Below are 27989 nucleotides of genomic sequence, written 5' to 3'. Positions count from 1 at the left end.
TTTCAACCTCATGCTACTTTCAAAAGAATAAAATTAAAATAACTAAACCAAGTATTCATATTTTCTTACCTAATTTCGAAACTCATACGTTTTCCTAAAGTTAATTGTAAATAGAAAATCATTGTATATAGAAAATCAAATGGAAATCACAAGTTACATGTTTTCCTAAAGTTAATAAAATTAAAATAACTAAACTAAGTATTAATATTTTCTTACCTAATTTCGAAACTCACATTTTTTCCTAAAGTTAATTGTATATAGACAAGCATTTGCACCAGATGTTGCAAAGGAAACGCAGTAAGGCATAAAGTGCGGAAATCCATTATCCATATAGTGTGTGCATCAGGTCAATGACCTAAATATCAACATGTCTATTCACTTTTTCTAAATGTTGTAAACGACCAGAATTATAGAAATATTCCTAAATGTGTACCAATATTTATAGGCACACTCCTTATACCTTAAGATTTTTGGTTGCAGCTTCAGATTTGGAAGTCTTGAGATTTACCAAAGCTTCAATTCTTGCTTCTTCTCGCTGATATCTGAATTTTATAGACAACTTGAATGCTCACAGATTTTGTTGTGAAAATTATAAATAACAAATGTTAGCAATCTATTAATTTAGAAAAAGCTTTGTCAGAGATAAAGTTCTTATCGTGTTTATCAATACATAGCATTATAGGTTAGAGCTCATTTCAACTTTAAAAATTGGAAATTGAAAAGAGAATAAAAAAAAAAAAGAAAAAAAAGAAAGAAATTTCACAGAATTGTAATACGATCTTTTAAATGCATTAACACTAAGCGAATGATATGTTCTTTAAAAATGCGCCCATGAAAATCGTTCTCTATTAACGCAAGCAAGAAATATTTAATCACCACTGCAAATTGCTTTGACATTTGTTGTGGTCTTTAACACTACATCTAACTGGTAAAGTTTATGTTCAAAAACACTTTTTTACATTCCTGGTCTAAGTAGAAAATTGTTTTTTGTTAACCAAACTACAGAGAGCAATCTGCATGTAGAGGTTGTGTTCACAACAGGCAAACACTTGGTGAAGAAAACGACAAAAATATCATAGCTTTGGGGGTGGAAAGCTTTGTCATGTTAAGCAAGGCAGAAGTTGACTCAATTCAAAATTTTAATCTCAAACATGTCACATCCAAGGAGAGTGCCTTTGATCAGGTCTGTATAGAAGGGAAGCCTCTGTGTCAAAAGACTGTAATTGCAGGAATTTCAATTGATAGAAAAGCCTAGTAACTGAAACATTTGGTTCAACATTTAGTCATTCTATATTTCTTCAATAACATAAACACTGGAGCATGGCAGATTACTCACAATGCTTACACCTTTTTAGAACATTGATTGAAGGGGATTTGGCTTACTTATTTGTTTTATATTTCATTGTATATTTAGCAAATTAAAACATAAATTATGGACTAAACAGGAACATGCCCAGGGACAGAAAATTCTTAGAAAATGGTTGTCGGCATTCTAATCCAAAGAATTGGAAAGAATCCCCAAACTTGTCAACTTTAAATGTTGCAAGCATGCCAAATTCATTGTCTATCTTCAGTGCTTCAGAAATGTCTCAAATATCAGCTCTAGATCTTCTTCCAGTTACTTATGGTGATTCGATAGATTCCGATGAGAATAATGATGAAGGTAAAGCAACTAAAACATATTCTCTTTCTGGACTTCCTATTAGTGTCTAGATCTTCTTCCAGTTACTTATAGTGATTCAGTAGATTCTGATGAGAATAATGATGAAGGTCAAGCAACTAAAACAAATGTTCTTTCTGGACTTCCTATTAGTGTGAGAACACATTAAAATTGTCAGGAACTTTATGGCATTCCAAATGCCACTAGAAGTGATGTTTGTGCCCAACACCTGCTAGAAGGTCAAAAAATTTTGTCCATGTTAACTGCAAAAATAAAGATAGAAGAAACTCACGATGACCCTATTCAACAAGAACTAAAGAAGAATATAGATATGGGGATTTGTTAAATATTTCAATGGGAAAGGACAAATATAACATGGAGGAAATGTCAAATAATAAACCAAACCAATCATCAGAAAGGAATATAACCTGCCACACATCTGTTGCTGAGTATCATAACAGCTCTAATGAACTCAATGTTGATGAAACTCAAATTTCCTTTATACTAAAAAGCAATCAGCTACAGAAAGGTATTTTGGTTCCTCCATCTTCTGAATTAGTTCTAATACATTCAATAATCCTGACAAAAGCTTGAAAAAACTTCAATGAGCAATGCTCTTTATATGTTTCTCCTAATAAAAAATTATCATTCCCTGCTCAACAAAGGTAGTGAAACGATCCCTAAGCCTATGAATGCATTGGACCGCTGATAAGTGCAATTCTTAACTTTAGAGAAGTATGAGTGAAAATTGTGACATGAGTGAGAAAGGATTTTGCTCTTCTGGAATTGGAAACAATAAATCTTACCCAATATACTATATCTTATTCAAGTTCTTGAAGTTTTTTGGGTTGTTAGTTGTCAAGTCTCTATATGGCACAAGGTTACCACAACGTCCTCTGTGTAACCAAGAATTCCTTTCAATTTTCCCTCAGATTCCACCCTATAAAATGAAATGTACCATATATAGTTAAAATGAAATACACAACCTCGAAACTTATTCCTGACAGAGATTGTATATATCCTCATCCCTTCCTCTTCTTAGGGGGTAACTGAGACTACTTACTTAATGGCCGCCTTGATCTCGTCATAAGTGGCAGACTTCTCAAGTCTAATAGTCAAATCAACAACTGAAACATCTGGTGTGGGTACTCGGAAGGCCATTCCAGTCAACTTTCCATTGAGAGCTGGTAGAACCTTGCCAACAGCCTTCAAAAATAAAATCACAATTAGTAGCTGTGAGAACATAAAAGGCGATGATGGTGGGGATTCATATTAACAAAATTCTGCTGCTCTTGTACTGCTAGGAATAATGTTAAAACCAACTCCTCTGCCACCTCGCCAGTCCTTGTTTGATGGTCCATCAACTATCTTCTGTGTTGCTGTTTACATACAGAAACATAAGTCAATGCAGCTTGCAAACGCCTTGTATCAATAAAATTCAAGGGCATAATACTAGTTCATAGTAAGTGTACCTGTGATGGAATGGACAATTGTCATGAGACCTTCAACAATGCCAAACTTGTCATTGATTACCTGCCAGAGAAAACAAAGTGTTTTTGTTCTCTTTTAACATATAGTTCCTCCCCAGCAATATGTAATTTTTCTCATATAAAGACACCTATACAATGAAAACTGTGATAACCTAGTAAAAATATCATTGCAAACCTTAGCCAAGGGAGCCAAGCAGTTAGTACTACAGCTTGCATTTGAAACAATGTTCAAATCAGATTTGTATTGGTGCTCATTAACCCCAACAACAAACATAGGTGCATCCTTGCTTGGAGCTGAGATAACAACTTTTTTAGCACCTGCCTATTAGAAATCAACAAAAAAAATTATTATATGGAGTTCAAATTGTAATTTCCATTGTTGCACTTTATACCGTTTGAAATTTACAAAATTAGATATGTTAATAGCCTTTCAAATATTTTTGCATGCACCACAAAAAAAATCATAGAATAGATTGTTCTCCAAAGAAACTGAAAACAAACATGTTATTTTTTAATCACCTCATCAATTTCGAATAGTCACAACTATGGAGCAATTTTAAGGTAACCTTTCATGAGGTGACTGCTCAATTTGAAAGAAGTTTCAACTTAGAATAGGGTTGGTTATGCCGATATCAGTCAACAGTGTCAATTTTATAAATTGAGAAAGAGCCAAAGCGGACATGCTATTGCCAAATCTCCTTGCTCATGTAGGGAGGGAGCGGTATTACATGTGACAACTCCTTAGTTACCTGAGCCTCAAATATCATTTATCAACTTTTAGGTACATTGTATTTTTAATTAGTAGCATGTCAGATAAACTTTGAGGGAAAAAATCAATTATAATTGAATTGTGGAATGGTAATATTCAAACCTTCAAGTGAGCAGTTGTTTTCTCTTTGTCGGTGAAGACACCTGTGGATTCAACCACATACTCTGTTCCGACCTCGCCCCATGGTATTTCGTCAGGATTTCTACAGTTTTCAAACCAAAATGTGAACAGTTGGACAAATGGGAACAAATAGACAATGTCAGCACTTACACTCTATTCATGCCTAAGCTCAAGCAATAATTGACCTAAGAAACTCTCATTGATCTCCATAAACAAGTGTTTTACCTGAAACCGAATACAGCAATAGATTTTTCTCCAAAGAGTAAAGTTTTCGAGTCTTTGACCTTGACTTCATGATGCTTCCACTGTTCGTGGACACTATCATACTTGAACATATAATTTTGAAAAATAACAGAGGCACAGAGATTACTGCAGAGATCTTGAGTGGGCAAAATATGGTAGAAGAAAGCTATCAAACGAGTTAATAAAATCTTCCTATTTTAGTTTGTCCATAAAACATAAATGTTGTTGGGAATAAATCGAAGAACAAAAAATGTAAAACGAAGAACAATCTTCAGGTAGACGATCCAAAATTCATTAGGAGAATGATCTGCAAATATGCCTAAATTTCAATGAAGAATTCCTCTTAGATAGATAAATAAGGAAGAAGAGAAAAATTGCTCATTTAAAAGGACTTTACCAAAGAATAATGTATATATTATACAAGCGGACTTTGCCAAAGAATAATGTATTCATTATGCAAACAAACTCAAATATTCTTGAAAGATACCGTATATAATGATCGAGCAGGGTTTGAAATTTCTACATTCAGGAAAGCCATGGATGAAATTTTCCCTAGAGATTTGATGGAGCCCGTTTCAAAGGTATGATGGAGCCCGTTTCAGAGGTATGTCAGGGTGGCACGGGAGCTCGTTTCACATCTTTATAAAATATCTTCTCCTCATTTTTATATTTATCCCTGCCTTTATATTTCTTTTCCACACCTGAATTTCTATCATGTTTCCTTGTTACAAAGAACATAATAATAAGCACAACTACAATGACAGTTAACAACCCTGCTACTGCAATACCAGCAATCCTCCCACGAGTTAAATATTTGCTTTTTCTTTCATCGTGGGAACTCTTTCCTGATGATGAATTATGCCCAGGGCTTCTTGGGGATGATGGAGAAATAGAAGAAGGTGGTGGAGGGGCAGGAGATGTGTCAAACCAGTTCCCACCATACCTGGAAATATAGGGATGATGAAAGTTAAGAACCCTTGTGCCCATGTTATCCACAATCTAGAAATGACAAAGATGAAGATGCATAACAAGCAAGTTGATCAAACATTTTTGAAATTTGCACAAGTTATCCGAAATGTTGCATATCCTTACTTGAAGTTTGTAATTGTCAACAATTTTGGAGGCATCCATCCAGTAAAAAGGTTGTTCTCTATATCTCTGTTGAAATACAGTAACAACATTTTATGAATAAAATTGGCATTGCCACCAATCCAAAAGAAATGCTTCTTGAGTGCTATCTTTTATCAGTTTCTGTAAATTAATCTACACCTTCCAAAATTTTACCATAGCTAAAAAAATTCAAGCATTGCATTTCTGGAAATGAACAGATATAGTAGTTGAAAAGAGAATTACAAGTCTGTCAAATGCAGATCTGCTAGATTATTAATAGTTCCACTTAACATATTATTCTGCAAATGCCTGCAAGCAAACCTAAAATATTTCAGAATGTTTCAAGAACAACCCCTACTAAAGTAAAAGAAAGCTTATTAGTCATTTAAGCTCTGTATCTGCCAAGAAAAATGTATGTAACTTACAGAGAAGAAAGACTTGTCAAATCGCTCATGGGGGCAGGGAGTGGACCACTAAAATTGTTAGAAGAGAAATCTCTGCAAAAGCAAAGATCGATTGAAAATATTCTAAAGCTCATAGTAATTATAACAAAATATGAACTGATACAGTTTTCAAATGGAAGTTAAGAAACACTCAAAAGATCAAATGAAAATACATACAGATTAACTAAACCTGTAAGACCCAGAAAAATGTCTGGAATTGCACCCGTTAATTGATTATTATTGACAATCCTGCAAGGATTGTAAGTATTTGCATTAGTTGTATTGCATTTCTACAACTTTTGATGAAAAAAATCAAAATACAATTTGCCATTACTTACAAATCAGAGAGTAATGTTAAAGTTGATAAAGAATATGGAAGGCTTCCAGTCAATTGATTACCAGAAAGCAACCTGCCAATTGCAAAAATCATTGGCCTTATTGTGCACTAGCCACCTTTTATTGTATATTGCATCATCATATACTATAAAATCTAATAAAAGAACTCCCTATTGCCCAAATTCTACAAAGCATGTTCCCGAAGCATTTCCAAAACATCTAATAATTGCCTACAAGATTACAGGTGTTGTAAGTGAGGTGGAAGTTGAAAAGGAACAACATCTCCAATATGATTACTAGCAAGATCCCTGCATTATGTCACAATAGCGGCTGTCAACTTTGCAATCTAGTACAAACTCATCTGCTGCTTTTTTTAACAGGCATTCCTTCCCTGTTAGTTTCAAGGAAAGGATTGCACAGTAAATCATTGAACTAATTTGAAGGTTACATCTTGCTACTTACAGAGTTATTAAAGCTGTGAAGTTTACCAATGAATAACCCAGCTGTCCTCCAATATTTAAACCAGGAAGAAAACTGATTATCTAGTGTCAATCTCAGTACAAAGTCCATAAAAAGCAAGGCAGAAGTTGACTCAATTAAAAATTTTAATCTCAAGCATGTCACATCCAAGGAGAGTGCCTTTGATCAGGGCCGTACAGAAGGGAAGCCTCTGTGTCAAAAGACTGTAATTGCAGGAATTTCAACTGATAGAAAAGCCTAGTAACTGAAACATTTGGTTCAACATTTAGTCATTCTATGTTTCTTCAATAACATAAAACACTGGAGCATGGCAGATGACTCACAATGCTCACACCTTTTTAGAAAATTGATTGAAGGGGATTTGGATCACTTATTTGTTTTATATTTCATTGTATATTTAGCAAATTAAACAGGAACATGCCCAGGGACAGAAAATTCTTAGAAAATGGTTGTCGGCATTCTAATCCAAAGAATTAGAAAGAATCCCCAAACTTTTCAACTTTAAATGTTGCAAGCATGCCAAATTCATTGTCTATCTTCAGTGCTTCAGAAATGTCTCAAATATCAGCTCTAGATCTTCTTCCAGTTACTTATGGTGATTCGATAGATTCTGATGAGAATAATGATGAAGGTCAAGCAACTAAAACAGATGCTCTTTCTGGACTTCCTATTAGTGTCTAGATCTTCTTCCAGTTACTTATAGTGATTCAGTAGATTCTGATGAGAATAATGATGAAGGTCAAGCAACTAAAACAAATGTTCTTTCCAGACTTCCTATTAGTGTGAGAACACGTGAAAATTGTCAGGAACTTTATGGCATTCCAGATGCCACTAGAAGTGATGTTTGTGTCCAACACCTGCCAGAAGGTCAAAAAAATGTGTCCATGTTAACTGCAAAAATAAAGATAGAAGAAACTCACGATGACCCTATTCAACAAGAACTAAAGAAGAATATAGATATGGGGATTTGTTAAATATTTCAATGGGAAAGGACAAATATAACATGGAGGAAATGTCAAATAGTAAACCAAACCAATCATCAGAAAGGAATATAACCTGCCACACATCCGTTGCTGAGTATCATAACAGCTCTAATGAACTCAATGTTGATGAAACTCAAATTTCCTTTATAGTAAAAAGCAATCAGCTACAGAAAGGTATTTTGGTTCCTCCATCTTCTGAATTAGTTCTAATACATTCAATAATCCTGACAAAAGCTTGAAAAAACTTCAATGAGCAATGCTCTTTATATGTTTCTCCCAATACAAAATTATCATTCCCTGCTCAACAAAGGTAGTGAAACGATCCCTAAGCCTGTGAATGCATTAGATCGCTGATAAGTACAATTCTTAACTTTAGAGAAGTATGAGTGAAAATTGTGACATGAGTGAGAAAGGATTTTGCTCTTTTGGAATTGGAAACAATAAATCTTACCCAATATACTATATCTTCTTCAAGTTCTTGAAGTTTTTTGGGTTGTTAGTTGTCAAGTCTCTATATGGCACAAGGTTACCACAGCGTCCTCTGTGTAACCAAGAATTCCTTTCAATTTTCCCTTAGATCCCTCCCTATAAAATGAAATGCACCATATATAGTTAAAATGAAATACACAACCTCGAAACTTATTCCTGACAGAGATTGTATATATCCTCATCCCTTCCTCTTCTTAGGGGGTAACTGAGACTACTTACTTAATGGTCACCTTGATCTCGTCATAAGTGGAAGACTTCTCAAGTCTAATAGTCAAATCAACAACTGAAACATCTGGTGTGGGTACTCGGAAGGCCATTCCAGTCAACTTTCCATTGAGAGCTGGTAGAACCTTGCCAACAGCCTTCAAAAATACAATCACAATTAGTAGTTGTGAGAACATAAAAGGCGATGCTGGTGGGGATTCATATTAACAAAATTCTGCTGCTCGTGTATTGCTAGGAATAATGTTAAAACCAGCTCCTCTGCCACCTCGCCAGTCCTTGTTTGATGGTCCATCAATTGTCTTCTGTGTTGTTGTTTACATACAGAAACATAAGTCAATGCAGCTTGCAAACTCCTTGTATCAATAAAATTCAAGGGCATAATACTAGTTCATAGTAAGTGTACCTGTGATGGAATGGACAGTTTTCATGAGACCTTCAACAATTCCAAACTTTTCATTGATTACCTGCCAGAGAAAACAGAGTGTTTTTGTTCTCTTTTAACATATAGTTCCTCCCCAGCAATATGTAATTTTTCTCATATAAAGACACCTATACAATGAAAACTGTGATAATTTGGTAAAGATATCATTGCAAACCTTAGCCAAGGGAGCCAAGCGGATAGTAGTACAACTTGCATTTGAAACAATGTTCAAATCAGATTTGTATTGGTGCTAATTAACCACAACAACAAACATAGGTGCATCCTTGCTTGGAGCTGAGAAAACAACTTTTTTAGCACCTGCCTATTAGAAATCAACAAAAAAAAATTATTATATGGAGTTCAAATTGTAATTTCCATTGTTTCACTTTATACCGTTTGAAATTTACAAAATTAGATATGTTAATAGCCTTTCAAATATTTTTGCATGCACCACAAAAAAAATCATAGAATAGATTGTTCTCCAAAGAAACTGAAAACAAACATGTTACTTTTTAATCACCTCGTCAATTTCGAATAGTCACAACTATGGAGAAATTTTAAGGTAACCTTTCATGAGGTGACTGCTCAATTTGAAAGAAGTTTCAACTTAGAATAGGGTCGGTTATGCCGATATCAGTCAACAATGTCAATTTTATAAATTGAGAAAGAGCCAAAGCGGACATGCTATTGCCAAATCTCCTTGCTCATGTAGGGAGGGAGCGGTATTACATGTGACAACTCCTTAGTTACCTGTGCCTCAAATATCATTTATCAACTTTTAGGTACATTGTATTTTTAATTAGTAGCATGTCAGATAAACTTTGAAGGAAAAAATCAATTATAATTGAATTGTGGAATGGTAATATTCAAACCTTCAAGTGAGCAGTTGTTTTCTCTTTGTCGGTGAAGACACCTGTGGATTCAACCACATACTCTGTGCCGACCTCGCCCCATGGTATTTTGTCAGGATTTCTGTTGGAAATAATACTGAGAGGGGGGGTGAATCAGTATTATCAAATTCTTTTCAATATATCTTCCTTATTTATATTTTGAATAATTCTTCAAATATTGATCATTACTTTGTATGTCAGTATCATAAAATAATGAGCAGGAACAAGAAAAGCAAATAGTCACACAAAAGAACACCAGATATAAGGTGGAAACCCAATGTGGGTGAAAACCACCTGCTGTAATATGTCTCTATCTTATTTTAATAAGAAACTCCTTTTACAATGATTTTGTACTGGTGCAGTCCTTTACCAGTACGCAGGCTACAACCTGCAGAGAGCTACAACTCTCTTAGCTCTTGTACTAGCCAAGATACTAGTACGTAGGTGCTGGCCTACTGAAGGCTACAACCTTCTTTTTCTTCCAGGGACCACGTTTCATAAATTTTCAGATTGGATCCATGAACATCAATCAATCATCAAGTATATCTGCATCAAACAATCTCCTTTTCCCAATTAGTATTGAATCAAGTAAACACTTCTCTAACAGCTGTACCCAGAACACAGTAACAGTAACCACACACCAAATTCTAAACCCAGAATACTGCAGCAATAGACAGAGGCATCTAGATAATAATTTAAAGATATACGCTACTTCAACAACCTGAAACCTGCGTGCAGATCTATAAAGGATAATTTCTTCTTTCAAATTTTCAGACACTGATTAACCCAGATTGTCAGATTTATAGATCAAGCATGCGCCTCATATAACAGATCAAAATCATGCAAAGATACTATTATTCAAGCATAAAGATTATGACCCATCAATAGAACTTATACTTCTTTATGCGCTAAGGCTCCTCCTTCATTCAGATCCAGATTTGCACCATAACCCAATCACAAATATTTCAGATCTAGCACTTATTAGATATTCAATTAATTCGATGTTACTTTGCCAAATGATATCCTTCCTCTTTTATAGTCTTAGGCCTTCCACAATACCACGGTCCACAACCATAGGATCAAAAAATTGTTGGACTAATACCATGAACCAACCATGAAAGTGCGTGAGATCAACACTTTCGGATGCAATACCACAGGCCAAAACCATAGGATCAAAAACTGTCGAACTAATACCATGAACCAACCATGAAAGTGCGTGAGATCAACACTTTTGGATGCAATACCACGGGCCAAAACCATAGGATCAAAAACTGTCGGACTAATACCATGAGCCAACCATGAAAGTGCATGAAATTTTCTCTTCATGAAAGGAACTTTTCTCTCATGAAAGTGCGTGAACTTTTTTCTCTCCATGAAATAAACTTTTCTCTTCATAAAAGTGCGTGAACTTTTCTCTCCATGAAATAAACTTTTCTCTTCATAAAAGTGCGTGAACTTTTCTCTACATGAAATAAACTTTTCTCTTCATAAAAGTGCGTGAACTTTTCTCTACATGAAATAAACTTTTATCTGCATAAAAGTGCGTGAACTTTTCTCTACATGAAATAAACTTTTCTCTGCATAAAAGTGCGTGAACTTTTTCTCTACATGAAATAAACTTTTCTCTGCATAAAAGTGCGTGAACTATTCTGCACTATAATTTATGATCTGAGATGAGTGGGTTGCCATCAAGTACAACATATGTATCATAATGCCAACAATCTCCCCCTTTGGACTTGATGGCAACAACAACCAATCACTCTCCCCGTTTGACATCAAGGGCAAAGGGTTATGCTCCCCCTAAGAACATGCTCCCCCTGACTATAAACTAGATCTGCAAAGAAGAACCATAATCCATCAAACACCATAAATGACCATGAAAGAGAGATAGAGACGTATTGCAGCAATATTCTGACCAGCATCCATGATCTCCTTCTGTACTTCCTCCATAATGCCAACAATGCATGATATGCTCCCCCTGAACCTGTGCCATTCGATCTTTGACCAATCCGCAACCCAGCACATGTACGCATATACTTCAGATGAACCTTGCGTACAACCAACAATCAAAAGAGATTCAACAACAAGATGATGCATCAACAACCCCCAGCTTTTGCCTGAGGTATTCAAAGGTCTCCCTAGGCAATGGTTTGGTGAGTATATCAGAAACCTGTTCCTTAGAAGGAACATACTCCAACTTGACCTTTTGTTCAAGCACTTGTTCCCAGAGAAAGCGATACTTGATTGGTATGTGCTTGGTTTTTGAATGCATGACTGGGTTCTTTGAAATGCTGATTGCACTTGTATTATCACATAATATGGAGATGGGTGGTGTACAAGTGATTTGAAAATCCTGCAAGGTCTGCATCATCCAAAGGAGTTGAGTGAAGCAAGATGCAGCAGCAACATATTCTACTTCAGCTGTAGACAAGGCAATCGAACTCTGCTTCTTGCTGAACCAAGATACTAATCTGGAACCCATAAAGAATGCACCACCACTTGTGCTCTTCCTGTCATCCACGCTTCCGGCCCAATCTGCATCAGTATAAGCATGAAGTGTGAGATCTGTATCTCTAGGATACCATAAGCCATAATTTTGAGTCCCTTGAAGATATTTGAAGATTCTCTTTACTGCCTGAAGATGAGTTTCCTTTGGATTTTCCTGAAATCTTCCAACTATTCCCACTGCATGCATGATGTCTGGTCGGGTACCTGTCAAATAAAGTAGACTCCCTATCATAGATCTGTAGGTTGGTTGATGTACTGCTGCTGATTCATCATTTGCACTGAGGCTACATCCTGTGACCATGGGTGTACATACTGGTTTTGCATCTTCCATGCCATATTTCTTCAAAATCTACTTGAGATACTTGGTTTGAGACAAGAAGATCCCTCCTTCCTTTTGTTGGATTTGCAGGCCAAGAAAATATGTCAATTCTCCAAGCAAGGACATTTCGAATTCTTTCTGCATCACCAAGGCAAAGCTTTGACTCATAGATTCTTCATTGCTGCCAAAGATAATGTCATCTACATACACAACAAGTATTAGCAATTTGTCATTTTCAATTTTTATATAAAGATTGCTATCTGCTGATCCTTTTGAAAAACCTTGTTGATGAAGATATTTGTCCAAACAATAGTACCAAGCCCTTGGAGCTTGTTTAAGACCATAGAGAGCCTTTTTCAATCTGCATACAAGATTTGGATCATTTCCAAGAATGAAACCATCTGGCTGCTCAATGTATACTTCTTCTTCTAAGTCTCCATTCAGAAAGGCTGATTTCACATCCATTTGAAATACTTTGAACTTTTGAAAGCTTGAGAGAGCAAGGAACATTCGGATGGCCTCAAGTCTTGCAACAGGAGCAAAAGTTTCCTCAAAATCTATTCCTTCTTGCTGCGCATACCCTTTACAAACAAGTCTTGCCTTGTTTCTAATTACTTCCCCATTTTCATTCAACTTATTTTTGAAGACCCATTTTGTCCCTATAACATTCTTATCCTTTGGTCTAGGAACCAACTCCCAAGTGTTGTTCTTTTCGATCTGCTCAAGTTCTTCATCCATTGCTTTGACCCAACATTCATCTTTGCATGCTTCTTTTACATTTTGTGGTTCAGTGGAGGAGAGTAATGCCAAATAGCTTGAAGCTTCTGCAATTGTTCTTCTTGTTTGTACACCTGCTTCTTTCTGCCCCAAAATCTGAGATTCTAGATGATTCTTCTGAACGTACCGGGATGGAGTCTTCTCTTCTATCCTTATCTGTTCCTCTGGTGCTTCTTGAGGTTCTTCTTCTTCATCATTCTGTCTTTGAGGGTAGTCTTCATCTTCTTCGATATTTTCATGATTTACTTGCCTAGGAATGTATCCCTTTTCATCAACCACTACATCAATGCTGTCAACAATTCTTCCAAGTCTTTTATTGTAGCACTTATATGCTTTGCTGTGTGGAGAATAACCAAGAAGAATGCCTTCATCTGCTCTAGGTTCAAGTTTTCCAAGTTGCTCATCAGTATTCTTAATATAGCATTTGCTCCCAAAGATTTTGAAGTGCTTTACCGAAGGAGTCTCACCATACCAGAGCTCATGAGGAGTTTGAGTTCTGTTCACTCGGACATTTGTTTTGTTGAGAATAACAACCGCAGCATATGCGGCTTCACCCCAGAAAGTTGTGGGAGTTCCATCCAGCATAGCACGAGCCATTTGTTGGATTGTTCTGTTCATTCTTTCCACCACTCCATTTTGCTGAGGAGTTCTAGCTGTAGAGAATTCTCTTCTTATCCCATGTTCTTCACAGAAATCGAAAATTCATTTGAGGTAAACTCCCCACCTCTGTCAGACTTGAGGCACTTAATTTTGTAACCTGATTCATTTTCAACCAAGGCTTTGAAGGATTTGAATTTCTCGAATGCTTCATCTTTGTGCTTCATAAGTCCTAACCAAACAAACCTGGAGAAATCGTCAATGAATAATATCAAGTATTCTTCTCCTTGAGGTGTCCTTTTCCTAAATGGACCACATACATCTGTATGGACTAGCTCAAGAGGCATGCTAGCTGATCCTTCCTTCTCTGGAAAGTTAGTTCTGGTTTGCTTTCCAAACTGACATGATTTGCATATGGTGTTGTCTGGAATTTTGATATCTGGAAGACCACGAACAGCCTGATATTTGCATGCTTTCCTTATTTGTGAAAAGCTTAGATGCCCTAACCTCCGGTGCCATAAACAGTGTTCATCATCCTTGCTCAAATAGCATTGTTGTTGTCCTTCTTCAAATATGTATAGATTATTTGGAGTTCTTCTACCTTTGATCACTTTTTCACCTGTATCAAGATCACGAACACGACATCCGTTTGATCTAAATATCACCTCAGTTCCTTGATCACACATCTGGCTGACACTTAGAAGATTATGCTTCAATCCATCAACATACAAAACATTTCCAGCTTTGACCTTTTCTTTTAACTGAGCAGTGCCTTTTCCTTTTATAGCTACAAGAGTATCATTTCCAAAAGAAACTTTCTTTCCCTTTTCTAAAGCAGAATATGATTCAAGTTTTTCTTTATCACCTGTCATATGTTTCAAACATCCACTGTCAATGTACCATAGATTTTCTTGTCCTTCTGCATAAAATGCTATCCCACATCTTTCTATTTGTGGTTCCTTTATTCTCCATGTTCTGGTGCTTGAGGCTTGTTCCTTTGTCTGCTGAAACCTGCTCCTGCATTCAGAATCTTCATGACCAAAGTTATTGCAAATAGAACATTCAACTTCATTTTCAAGAGCCGAAAAGTTGTTATAGGTCCTTTTTGTAATCCCGATCATACTTCTTTGTTTTTGAGCTTCTCTAGTCATGATTGTTTTATATGCAACAAATTGAGCTGCTTTGTGACGAAAGTTATGGCAAGAGAAACATTGCCCATTGAAGAAACTTCTGCGATTATCAAATCTACCGGCCAAATGATTGTAATTTCTATTGTCATCCATTCTTGAAGCAAATTGAGAAGATTTTACCTGTGGCTGGTTGTAGCTTTTGTTCATCCTTAAGACAGATTGCCCCTGGTTTACCTGATAGTCTTTGTTCGTTCTTGATGTAATTCGTCCCTGCTTTACCTGGTGATCTCCATTGTGCTTTTGCTCATTCCTTCTTGCTGCATCAAGATAACTCTTTGAGGTGGATGCTTGAGATGTTTCTCCATTATACCCCAGACCTATCTTGTTTAGCGGAGAACGCTGTACATTGATGATCTCATCCAGAGTTTCAGATCCTTTGACAAACTTAAGATTAATAGCCTTTGTTTTCTCAATTTCTTTTCTAAGGCCAACAATTTCACCTTCTAACTTTTCAAGATATTTTTCTTTTTCATAAATTTGAAATTGTAGAGTATCAATGATCATATTCTTTTCTTCTATACATGTCTTAAGTCTAGAAATCTCATCATAAAAACTATCCACATCTATAGCATCCATGTAATCATCATCTTCAAATGCCATTAAAATTTTATAGTCATTACCTCGTTCATCTTCATCACTATTTGATAGACCATCACTGTCTTCATGAGTGTAGTAGCTTTTCTTATTTGCATTCTGTTTCTTGTTCCATCTAGCAGGTTCCTTTCCTTTGTCAATCTTATCCTTATGAGGACATTTGGCAGCATAATGACCTACTCTTCCACAAGCAAAACATTTAAAAGGTAGCTTACCTCTGAACCTTCCAGTACCCCGTTGAAGATTTCTGACAAAATTTGATTCTTCTTCTTCTTCTGGCACGTGACTTGATTCATAGTAGTCTCCTTTGCCTGAAGCCTTAAAAGCAGCTTCTTTCCTGTCTGATGGACCTCCTTTTCTCATTTCATAAGCAGTTAGAATTCCGTGTAGCTGAGACATAGTAAGAGTTCGTAGATTTTCCTTTTCTTCTATTGCAGATACTTTAGATTCAAACTTGGGGGACAATGATCTTAGGACTTTTTCAACCACAACAGCCTCTTTTATTTCTTCACCCAAGTTTTTCATACAATTAACAATCTCATCTACCCGAAGGAAATAGTTAGCCACACTTTCATCATTATACATTCTGAGATTCTCATACTGAATCCTGAGGGTTTGAAGTTTTACATGTTTTACCTGTTCATCTCCTTCGTAGATCAAAACAATCCTGTCCCATATTTATTTTGCGGATTTATATTGCATAACCTTCACGAATTCAGATTGAGATAGACATCCTAGAAGAGTATTAACCGCCTTTGAATTTGTTTCATATTTCTTCTTCTCAGCTGAATCTGTAGGAGTAGCTGATGGAAAAGTATACCCTGTTTCTATAATGTCCCATACTTCTGTACCCAAAGATTGAAGATAGGCAGTAACTCTTACCTTCCAATATACGAAGTTTGTCCCATCAAAAATCGGTGGCCTGATTGATGCTTCCCTCTCGTAGTTGCTCATGATGTTAGATCTTCCTTCAAGCGATCAAGCTTCTTCAGAAGGACCTGCTCTGATACCAATTGTTGGAAATAATACTGAGAGGGGGGGTGAATCAGTATTATCAAATTCTTTTCAATATATCTTCCTTATTTATACTTTGAATAATTCTTCAAATATTGATCATTACTTTGTATGTCAGTATCATAAAATAATGAGCAGGAACAAGAAAAGCAAATAGTCACACAAAAGAACACCAGATATAAGGTGGAAACTCAATGTGGGTGAAAACCACCTGCTGCAATATGTCTCTATCTTATTTTAATAAGAAACTCCTTTTACAATGATTTTGTACTGGTGCAGTCCTTTACCAGTACGCAGGCTACAACCTGCAGAGAGCTACAACCCTCTTAGCTCTTGTACTAGCCAAGATACTAGTACGTAGGTGCTGGCCTACTAAAGGCTACAATCTTCTTTTTCTTCCAGGGACCACGTTTCATAAATTTTCAGACTGGATCCATGAACATCAATCAATCATCAAGTATATATGCATCAAACAATCTCCTTTTCCCAATTAGTACTGAATCAAGTAAACACTTCTCTGACAGCTGTACCCAGAACACAGTAACAGTAACCACACACCAAATTTTGAACCCAGAATACTACAGCAATAGACAGAGGCAGCTAGATCATAATTTAAAGATATACGCTACTTCAACAACCTGAAACCTACGTGCAGATCTATAAAGGATAATTTCTTCTTTCAAATTTTCAGACACTAATTAACCCAGATTGTCAGATTTATAGATCAAGCATGCGCCTCATATAACAGATCAAAATCATGCAAAGATACTATTATTCAATCATAAATATTATGACCCATCAATAGAACTTATCCTTCTTTATGCGCTAAGGTTCCTCCTTCATTCAGATCCAGATCTGCACCATAACCCAATCACAAATATTTCAGATCTAGCACTTATTAGATATTCAATTCATTCGATGATACTTTGCCAAATGATCTCCTTCCTCTTTTATAGTCTTAGGCCTTCCACAATACCACGGTCCAAAACCATAGGATCAAAAAACTGTTGGACTAATACCATGAACCAACCATGAATGTGCGTGAGATCAACACTTTTGGATGCAATACCACAGGCCAAAACCATAGGATCAAAAACTGTCGAACTAATACCATGAACCAACCATGAAAGTGCATGAGATCAACACTTTTGGATGCAATACCACGGTCCAAAACCATAGGATCAAAAACTGTTGGACTAATACCATGAGCCAACCATGAAAGTGCGTGAAATTTTCTCTTCATGAAAGGAACTTTTCTCTGCATGAAATTGCGTGAACTTTTTTCTCTCCATGAAATAAACTTTTCTCTTCATAAAAGTGTGTGAACTTTTCTCTCCATGAAATAAACTTTTCTCTTCATAAAAGTGCGTGAACTTTTCTCTACATGAAATAAACGTTTCTCTGCATAAAAGTGCGTGAAATTTTCTCTACATGAAATAAACATTTCTCTGCATAAAAGTGCGTGAACTTTTTCTCTACATGAAATAAAATTTTCTCTGCATAAAAGTGCGTGAACTTTTCTACACTATAATTTATCATCTGAGATGAGTGGTTTGCCATCAAGTACAACATATGTATCATAATGCCAACAATTTCTACAGTTTTCAAACAAAAATGTGAACTGTTGGACAAATGGGAACAAATAGACAATGTCAGCACTTACACTCTGTTCATGCCTAAGCTCAAGCAATAATTGACCTAAGAAACTCTCATTGATCTCCATAAACAAGTGTTTTTCCTGAAACCAAATACAGCAACAGATTTTTCTCCAAAGAGTAAAGTTTTCGAGTCTTTGACCTTGAATTCATGATGCTTCCACTGTCCGTGGACACTATCATACTTGAACATATAATTCTGAAAAATAACAGAGGCACAGGAATTACTGCAGAGATATTGAGTGGGCAAAATATGGTAGAAGAAAGCTATCAAACGAGTTAAAAAAATCTTCCTGTTTCAGTTTGTCTGTAAAACATAAATGCTGTTGGGAATAAATCGAAGAACAAAAAATGTAAAATGAAGAACAATCTTCAGGTAGATGATCCAAAATTCATCAGGAGAATGATGTGCAAATATGCCTAAATTTCAATGAAGAATTCCTCCTAGATAGATAAATAAGGAAGAAGAGAAAAATTGCTCATTTAAAAGGACTTTACCAAAGAATAATGTATATATTATACAAGCAGACTTTGCCAAAGAATAATGTATTCATTATGCAAACGAACTCAAACATTCTTGAAAGATACCGTATATAATGATCAAGCAGGATTTGAAATTTCTACATTCAGGAAAGCCATGGATGAAATTTCCCCCCAGAGATTTGATGGAGCCCGTTTCAGAGGTATGATGGAGCCCGTTTCAGAGGTATGTCAGGGCGGCACGGGAGCCCGTTCCACATCTATATAAAATATCTTCTCCTCATTTTTATATTTATCCCTGCCTTTATATTTCTTTTCCACACCTGAATTCCTTTCATGTTTCCTTGTTACAAAGAACATAATAATAAGCACAACTGCAATGACAGTTAATAGCCCTGCTACTGCAATACCAGCAATCCTCCCACTAGTTAAATATTTGCTTTTTCTTTCATCGTGGAAACTCTTTCCTGATGATGAATTATGCCCAGGGCTTCTTGGGGATGATGGAGAAATAGAAGAAGGTGGTGGAGGGGCAGGAGATGTGTCAAACCAGTTGCCACCATACCTGTCAATATAGGGATGATGAAAGTTAAGAACCCTTGTGCCCAGGTTATCCACAATCCAGAAATGACAAAGATCAAGATGCATAACAAGCAAGGTGATCAAACATTTTTGAAATTTGTACGAGTTATCCCAAATGTTGCATATCCTTACTTGAAGTTTGTAGTTGTCAACAATTTTGGAGGCATCCATCCAGTAAAAAGGTTGTTCTCTATATTTCTGTTGAAATACAGTAACAACATTTTATGAATAAAATTGGCATTGCCACCAATCCAAAAGAAATGCTTCTTGAGTGCTATCTTTTATCAGTTTCTGTAAATTAATCTACACCTTCCAAAAATTTTACCACAGCTAAAAAAATTCGAGCATTGCATTTCTGGAAATGAACAGATATAGTCGTTGAAAAGAGAATTACAAGTCTGTCAAATGCAGATCTACTCGATTATTAACAGTTCCACTTAACATATTATTCTGCAAATGCCTGCAAGCAAACCTAAAATATTTCAGAATGTTTCAAGAACAACCCCTACTCAAGTAAAAGAAAGCTTATTAGTCATTCAAGCTTTGTATCTGCCAAGAGAAATGTATGTAACCTACAGAGAAGAAAGACTTGTCAAATCGCTCATGGAGGTAGGGAGTGGACCACTAAAATTGTTAGAAGAGAAATCTCTGCAAAAGCAAAGATCGATTGAAAATATTCTAAAGCTCATAGTAATTATAACAAAATATGAACTGATACAGTTTTCAAACGGAAGTTAAGAAACACTCAAAAGATCAAATGAAAATACTTACAGATTAACTAAACCTGTAAGACCCAGAAAAATGTCTGGAATTGCACCCGTTAATTGATTATTATTGACAATCCTGCAAGGATTGTAAGTATTTGCATTAGTTGTATTGCATTTCTACAATTTTTGATGAAAAAAATCAAAATACAATTTGCCATTACTTACAAATCAGAGAGTAATGTTAAAGTTGATAAAGTATATGGAAGGCTTCCAGTCAATTGATTACCAGAAAGCAACCTGCCAATTGCAAAAATCATTGGCCTTATTGTGCACTAGCCACCTTTTATTGTATATTGCATCATCATATACTATAAAATCTAATAAAAGAACTCCCTATTGCCCAAATTCTACAAAGCATGTTCCCGAAGCATTGCCAAAACATCTAATAATTGCCTACAAGCTTACAGGCGTTGTAAGTGAGGTGGAAGTTGAAAAGGAACAACATCTCCAATATGATTATTGGTAAGATCCCTACATTATGTCACAATAGCGGCTGTCAACTTTGCAATCTAGTACAAACTCATCTGCTGCTTTTTTTAATAGGCATTCCTTCCCTGTTAGTTTCAAGGAAAGGATTGCACAGTAAATCATTGAACTAATTTGAAGGTTTCATCTTGCTACTTACAGAGTTATTAAAGCTGTGAAGTTTACCAATGAAATAACCCAGCTGTCCTCCAATATTTAAACCAGGAAGAACACTGATTATCCAGTTTATAAAATCATGATTAACATTTATTTTTTTCTCATTATGAGTTTCCTTTACTACCATTTCACCATTAGTAAGCATTTCTTGTAGAAACTTTGTCAAATCTGTCTTCAAATATTTCACGCCTTTCTTTAAATCATCCTTCTTCGCTTCCATGCCATCCATCTTAGCTTCCATGTCATCCATCTTAGCTTCCACGTCGTCCGTCTTAGCTTCCACGTCATTCATCTTAGCTTCTACGCCTTTCTTTAAACCATCCATCTTAGCTTCCATGCCATACATATTATCTTCTACATCTTTCTTTAAACCATCCATCTTAGCTTCTGTTACTTTTTGTGCAAGTGAAATTTGTTGCACTTGGTCTCGTAATTTTGATATATCATGTTGCATTTCTTCCTCTTCTTCATGATTCATGTTAGAGCTTTCAAGTTTCTTACTAGGTGTTTCCATTTTCTTTCTTCGGAGCATCAATTACTGGTAATAATGCTTCACTATTCCCTTTGAATTCCTTCAAAATAATTTTTCAAACCAAGCTTATGCAAAAATTTAAAAAAACCTACACACCTTTTTTCACTTTGTAGGAGTTCGATATTGAATTTGATGTATCTCTGTAATTGTGGATCTCCAAGGTCTGAAATTGCTTCCTACAGTAACCCTCTGAGTAATATTTCTAACCCTACAAGTCTTATCAAGATTGGATTCTCCAATAAAGAGATGCCAAATCTCCCACGATGACCTGTGTATAGACTAGTTTAGTAGAGCGAACTTGTACGGCGTGCCACGGGTCACTGTTTCAACCTTAGGTTCTGAAAATGATACCCAAAAAAAACTACAGTCCGTCCTCTTTCTGTAACTTCTTACGAAAATTCAATCTGATGCTTAGAGCAAAAGTTATGATGATTTTCCCAAGGTCACCTGTTTGGAATGTAATTCGGGGGTCTGCAAAAACCCTAACTTCCTCAGATTATATCTTTGAAAATATAGCGAGACAAGATCTGAAATTCAAGCCCAAGGTTCAATGAGATTTCGTCTCAAATGGTTTTTTTTTAGCTTCTGAAATGTCACAGAAAAAAATTATAGCGAAAATGTCACGATGACCTGTTTGGAGCAGTGAAACCCTAGAATCTAAAGCTCTGATACTAAATGTTATGAAACCAACTCACAAAAAGATAGAAAAGATATATCAGTGCCTTAGAAATAAGCCTCTTCGAGGGGACAACCTCCTTTACATTACACAAATGAACAATTCTTAGATGATTCAAATGACAAAACCTCCTTTCTATATATAGGAGTCTAAGGGGTCACAACATAACCAAAGCTGACCTAACAATAATAATATAAGGGCACAAAAATAATTGTTGAAATTTGGTACCGGAGGAGAGGTGGTTCCCTTAGGCTTTGATCTTTGGCCTAGGGAAAAGTGTCCAAAAGAATTTAATTTTTCTCCTAAAGTGACTTTATAATTTTATAAAGTTAAATCTAATTTAAAAGTGACTTTAAGTGATAAAGTTACTAAGTCTAATTATAAAGTGACTTTTATAAAGTCAATGAAAAATTAGAAAAGAAAAGTGACTTTGGAAATAAATGACTAAGTGGGTCTTTATTAAAGTGGGGTGAATTAAAAAATAAAAAGTGAGATTTAAATGAGCATTTAATCTCAGCCATTGATCTAAATCTATTTCAGCCATTGGATTTAGAGATCACTCAAAAGTCACTTGGATCACCCAAAAGTCACTTGGAGTTATATTAAGGGAGGAAAAGGAGGAAAAAATCACACACATTTGATTCAATTCTTTCATGAGCAAATTGAGAGAAGAAGAGCAAGAGAGCAAGGGAGATTTCTGGGCGGTGTAACAACAGCGGTGTATCAGCAACTGTGTATCAGCAACAACAGCGGTGTATCAGCAACAGCAGCGGTGTATCAGCAGCTGTGTATCAGCAACAACAACGGTGTATCAGCAAGGCTGAGTTTCAGCAAGGCTGAGATAAGTTGTAAAAGTCTGTTTACTGATTTTTTGCTGAACATTTCTCTTACTGTAAAAAGGCATTTTCAAGAAATAAAGAAGAGCTCTCAAACTGGCTTTCCCCAAGAGTTGTAGGGGGTTTTTCTAGGGTCACATTGACCAAAAATCTCAGTGTTTAAATGTGTTTTAATGGCTGTTTATTACTGCTGATTTTTATTTCTGCAATTTCCAGCATTCTGTAAAATTTCCAGAATTTGTGTTTTCAGCAAATTTATTTTTTTTCAGCATTGTTAAATGTATGGTTATGGGAAAGGGCATTTAACTATATGGGAGAAATAAGGAGAAACTGAAAATCGGGGTGGGAAATGAGAAATTTCTACATGGTATCAAAGCTTGAGTGCTGAAGGGCAGTTTGGGACAGCAAAAAGAAAAATTACAGTTGCTGATTTTTCACTCAGAAAATTTCAGCAAGCTGATTTTTCATAAACAACAGTTTTATCTTTACTACAACAGTGCTATTTTTCAGTTTTAGGACAACAGGATGTCATTGGGATTGAGGGTGGAGGATAGGCTGGATGGGCATATAAATTACAGCGTTTGGAAGGAGAGAATGAAGAGTATCTTTGAGGAGGTAGAAGTCTAGGATATCATGGTGCATACCACACAGAACCCTGTTGTTGTGCCTACTGATGCTACTCAGTTGACAGCTTATAATAAAAAGAACAACAAGGGTAAGAGGTTGATTCTAGACGGAATCAAAGACCATTGCATTCCTCATGTGAGAGGAAAGAGCAATGCCCATGAGATGTGGACAACATTGTCCAATCTCTACCAGAGTACCAATGAGAACCGGAAGATGGTCCTGAAGGAGAAGCTGAAGAACATTAAGATGGGTAATAATAGTGCAGCTGGATATCTCACAAAGATTACTAATGTGAGAGATGAGTTGGCAGCGATTGGAGAGGCCATTCCACCCACTGAGTTGGTGCGGATTGCAGTGAATGGCCTCCCCCATTCATGGTTGAAATTTGCTGATGGGGTTTGTGCACGTGAGACCCTTCCCACATGGGAGAGGTTTTGGGATGATTGCATTCAGACAGAGATCAGGAAAGGTCAGCTTGGGGCAGCCAAGCCAGTTGAGCAGGATGAGGATGTAGCACTGGTGGCAGGAGGCAAGAAAGGCAAAGGGAAGAGGCAGGCTTCCACAAGCAGTGGTGGGGGCAAAGGCAAAGGTAAAGGTAAACAGGGGAACACACAGAAGGACTATTCTAAGGTGAAGTGTTGGAATTGTCAAAAGATGGGACACTATGCAGTTGTGTGTCCGGAGAAGAAGAAGAAGAAGGGGAAGAACCAAGACATGGCAGCTTCAGCAGAGATTGAGGACTTTGCTGGTCGTTTTGACCGAGAGTTTGCGTTCACTATGTGTGAGTCCTCTAGTGCAGGATCACCTGCCACACAGGTTCAGAGGGAGCATGCTTTTCCCTCGATTAGTGGAGCATCTTCAGGTATCTGGTATGTGGACAGTGGGGCTTCACGTCATATGACAAGAGTTCGTGAGTACTTCTCAGAGCTTTCAGAGAGTGGCACTGATATTGAGGTAGTACTCGGTGATGACAGAGTTGTTAGAGCAGTCGGGGTGGGGACAGTGACATTTCAGAGGGAGTCCAAACCTCCCTTGAAGGTGTCAGAGGTTCTTTATGTGCCAGGGATGAGGAAGAACCTCATATCCGTCTCAGATTTGGAGGACAGAGGATATGAGGTACTGTTCAGGGGAGGACAGGTGTTGATGTATCCCAGGGGCACTCCAACTGATTCAGCTAGAGTGATAGGTGTACGCCATGGAAAGGTGTACAAGTTTGCATTCCAGCCCCTTTTGGCATTGAGCAGTAGTACCGACAACAGAGCTAGCAGTTCTGAGCTGTGTGAGATTTGGCACCGCAGGATGGGACATATGTATCATGGAGCCTTGAGGACATTGCGGGAGATCACTACAGGTGTGCCAGATTTCAGTACTGATCACTTTGATACTTGCAGAGGTTGTGCGATGGGCAAGTTTGCCAAATCCCCTTTTCCCAGCAGTGACAGTAGAGCGACGGGGATACTTGATTTGATTCATTCCGATGTGAGCGATCGGATGTCTCATGTTTCCTTGAGTGGATATGAGTACTATGTTTTATTCATCGATGATCACTCTAGGAGGACCTGGATTTATTTTTTGAAGACCAAGAGTGAGGTCTTCAAGCGGTTTCAGGAGTTCAGAGCTCTTGTGGAGACTTAGACAGGTCGAAAGATCAAATCCCTGAGGTCGGACAATGGAGGAGAGTACACCCTTGGAGAGTTTGTTGACTATTGTGCGGAGGCAGGCATTAGGAGGGAGTTCACTGTTCCTTACAACCCCCAGCAGAACGGGGTTGCGGAGAGGAAGAACAGATCCATCATAGGGGCTGCCAAAGCCATGTTACATGATCAGGGGTTGCCATTGTTCTTGTGGGCAGAGGCCTGCAACACAGATGTTTACTTGCAGAACAGGAGTCCGCATCGTGCCTTGGGGCACATGACTCCGGAGGAGGCTTTCTCTGGGAAGAAGCCTGATATTGGTCATCTTCATATCTTTGGATGCATTACATACTCCTATATACCCAAGGAGAAGAGGACCAAACTAGATCCCACCGCAGAGAAGGGTATCTTTGTGGGATACAGTGAGACCTCAAAGGCCTTTTGGATTTACATTCCTGCACAGAGGAGAGTTGTTGTCAAACGGGATGTGAAGTTCAAGGAGGACAGGGCCTTTAGGAGGTCACGGGAGTTAGAGTATCTGGATCAGCCAAACCCTCAACAACAGTTGAGTCAGTCGCAGGGATCCAGTGGGCAAGGATCAGGAGGATCCGGAGATACATCTATGAGGATGTCAGGTCCGTCAGTGAGCAGTGGTCGCCGAGTCAGAGGGGTGCTGCTCTAGGCAGCATGCAGAGCAGTTCACTAGGGAGTCCATTGATGGACAGTTCACATGGTGCCTCGGCTTCTACAGGTTCAGGTGCAGGCAGGAGGACAACAGACAAACAGTCAGGAGTTCAGGCTACTGATGGTGATGAGGAGGAGGAGTTTTCATTCTCCTATGGGAGAAGTATGCTCAGGGAAGAGAAAGCCTAAGTGGCTTCAGGACACCTTGAGAGATGCCACATCTGTTGCTGAGCCGAAGAGGCCGGTCAAAGAGAGTAGACCACCTGAGAGGTTTTGTAGCTATATGGCGATGGTTACCAGCATCCTTGACTCTGAGCCTTCTAGCTATGACGAGGCAGCTAGCCAGCAGGTCTGGAGAGAGGCCATGCAGGAGGAGTATTCTTCTATCATGAAGAATGATGTTTGGGAGGTGGTGCTGAGGCCTGAGGGAAAATCCGTGGTTACTTCCAGATGGCTTTACAAGGTAAAGCATGCTGCAGATGGCAGCATTGAGAAATTCAAAGCGAGGTTTGTGGCTAGAGGGTTCTCCCAAGTAGAGGGAGTTGTGAAGCTTGAGTATATTTCCACTGATGAACAGGTTGCAGATATCCTTACCAAAGCCTTACCACGGGGCAAGCATGTCTACTTCAGAGACAAGATGGGTGTGGTGAGGAACACCTTCCTCGGTAAGAGGGAGTGTTGAAATTTGGTACCGGAGGACAGGTGGTTCCCTTAGGCTTTGATTTTGGCCTAGGGAAAAGTGTCCAAAAGAATTTAATTTTTCTCCTAAAGTGACTTTATAATTTTATAAAGTTAAATCTAATTTAAAAGTGACTTTAAGTGATAAAGTTACTAAGTCTAATTTTAAAGTGACTTTTATAAAGTCAATGAAAAATTAGAAAGGAAAAGTGACTTTGGAAATAAATGACTAAGTGGGTCTTTATTAAAGTGGGGTGAATTAAAAAATAAAAAGTGAGATTTAAATGAGCATTTAATCTCAGCCATTGATTTAAATCTATTTCAGCCATTAGATTTAGAGATCACCCAAAAGTCACTTGGATCACCCAAAAGTCACTTGGAGTTATATTAAGGGAGGAAAAGGAGGAAAAGATCACACACATTCGATTCAATTCTTTCATGAGCAGATTGAGAGAAGGAGAGCAAGAGAGCAAGGGAGATTTCTGGGCAGTGTAACAGCAGCGGTGTATCAGCAGCTGTGTATCAGCAACAACAGCGGTGTATCAGCAGCTGTGTATCAGCAGCGGTGTATCAGCAACAGCAGCGGTGTATCAGCAACAGCAATGGTGTATCAGCAACAGCAGCGGTGTATCAGCAACGGAGTATCAGCAAGGCTGAGTTTCAGCAAGGTTGAGATAAGTTGTAAAAGTCTGTTTGCTGATTTTTTGCTGAACATTTCTCTTACTGTAAAAAGGCATTTTCCAGAAATAAAGAAGAGCTCTCAAACTGGTTTTCCCCAAGAGTTGTAGGGGGTTTTTCCAGGGTCACATTGACCAAAAATCTCAGTGTTTAAATGTGTTTTAATGGCTGTTTATTACTGCTGATTTTTATTTCTGCAATTTCCAGCATTCTGTAAAATTTCCAGAATTTGTGTTTTCAACAAATTTTTTTTTTTCAGCTTGTTAAATGTATGGTTATGGGAAAGGGCATTTAATTATATGGGATAAATAAGGAGAAACTTAAAACCGGGGTGGGAAATGAGAAATTTCTACAATAATAATAGTGGGATTCTATGGGGCACAATAACAACAATATGGGGACAATAGGGGCACAACAATAACAATAAGGGATACAACGACAATAGTAATGGGGGAATCACTAGTATTATAGAGACCTAACATATAGAGATTCATAACATGAATCTGCTTGAGATTTAAATCCATTATTTTATTTTTATTACAAATGAAGATACTAAGATTGGTATACTCAACACCATTAGGCAGTTTAGAATGTTTGGAATAATTGAATATGATATATAGAGTCAAGTGTGAACTAGGTATCTATCCTCTAGTATTTTAATTATTTTGTATGTTTTGGATTTAGGTAGAATTAAAATTATTTTCAAATGAATGAAATGCAGAAAAGTATTATTGTGATAAGTTGATGAAATATCCTTTCTATTGGCTCAAGACAAATTAGGTATAGGAAATCCATAATAGTCTCTTTAATTATTTTGTCAATTGAATATTGGTTGAATTCTATTTAACCAAATTAATTAG

The 27989-nt window shown here is 37.1% G+C and overlaps 2 protein-coding genes and 1 long non-coding RNA gene across 3 annotated transcripts; all 3 read right to left on the bottom strand.

The window, feature by feature from the left end:
* Positions 1-2503: 2503 nt before the first annotated feature.
* Positions 2504-6305, bottom strand: LOC149190023 (glyceraldehyde-3-phosphate dehydrogenase, cytosolic-like). The gene is made up of 13 exons (XM_089410412.1): positions 6174-6305; positions 6013-6084; positions 5818-5889; positions 5636-5701; positions 5375-5440; positions 5039-5225; positions 4265-4344; positions 4022-4121; positions 3326-3472; positions 3133-3193; positions 2946-3039; positions 2724-2870; positions 2504-2600 (listed from the first exon to the last, which is right to left on the bottom strand). The coding sequence occupies exons 1-13, from the start codon at positions 6263-6265 to the stop codon at positions 2519-2521; spliced, it is 1266 nt and encodes a 421-aa protein (XP_089266538.1). The 5' UTR covers positions 6266-6305; the 3' UTR covers positions 2504-2518.
* LOC149190022 (glyceraldehyde-3-phosphate dehydrogenase, cytosolic-like) lies at positions 2731-8776 on the bottom strand. The gene is made up of 5 exons (XM_089413336.1): positions 8752-8776; positions 8565-8658; positions 8343-8489; positions 8086-8219; positions 2731-2866 (listed from the first exon to the last, which is right to left on the bottom strand). Exons 1-4 carry the CDS (start codon positions 8774-8776, stop codon positions 8138-8140), a joined length of 348 nt encoding a protein of 115 aa, XP_089269462.1. The 3' UTR covers positions 2731-2866; positions 8086-8137.
* An 11206-nt stretch (positions 8777-19982) lies between these two features.
* Positions 19983-20840, bottom strand: LOC149190021 (uncharacterized). The gene is made up of 5 exons (XR_016256449.1): positions 20768-20840; positions 20548-20613; positions 20308-20379; positions 20147-20218; positions 19983-20023 (listed from the first exon to the last, which is right to left on the bottom strand). It is a non-coding gene; the product is annotated as an uncharacterized LOC149190021 (long non-coding RNA).
* Between the last annotated feature and the right edge of the window lie 7149 nt (positions 20841-27989).

This window comes from Pinus tabuliformis, chromosome 3_1 (assembly GCF_031772625.1).
Source record: "Pinus tabuliformis cultivar Carrire ecotype Pingquan chromosome 3_1, CPIR1, whole genome shotgun sequence".
Classification (NCBI taxonomy): Eukaryota; Viridiplantae; Streptophyta; class Pinopsida; order Pinales; family Pinaceae; genus Pinus; species Pinus tabuliformis.
The sequence above is the reverse complement of the archived record's forward strand: the minus strand, read 5'-3'. Positions and strand labels throughout refer to the sequence as shown.

What these genes read in the sequence shown, in the direction of transcription:
- LOC149190022 (XM_089413336.1), bottom strand. Translation starts at nt 8,776, where the DNA reads ATGAAAACTGTCCATTCCATCACAG. An exon ending in AACTGTCCATTCCATCACAG is followed by an intron (nt 8,659 to 8,751) that starts GTACACTTACTA and finishes GTATGTAAACAA; the next exon opens with CAACACAGAAGACAATTGAT. An exon ending in CCTAGCAATACACGAGCAGC is followed by an intron (nt 8,490 to 8,564) that starts AGAATTTTGTTA and finishes GATTGTATTTTT; the next exon opens with GAAGGCTGTTGGCAAGGTTC.
- LOC149190023 (XM_089410412.1), bottom strand. Translation starts at nt 6,265, where the DNA reads ATGATTTTTGCAATTGGCAGGTTGCTTTCTGGTAATCAATTGACTGGA. An exon ending in CAGGGTTGTTAACTGTCATT is followed by an intron (nt 4,345 to 5,038) that starts GTAGTTGTGCTT and finishes GTCCACGAACAG; the next exon opens with TGGAAGCATCATGAAGTCAA. An exon ending in ATTGCTGTATTCGGTTTCAG is followed by an intron (nt 4,122 to 4,264) that starts GTAAAACACTTG and finishes TGAAAACTGTAG; the next exon opens with AAATCCTGACGAAATACCAT.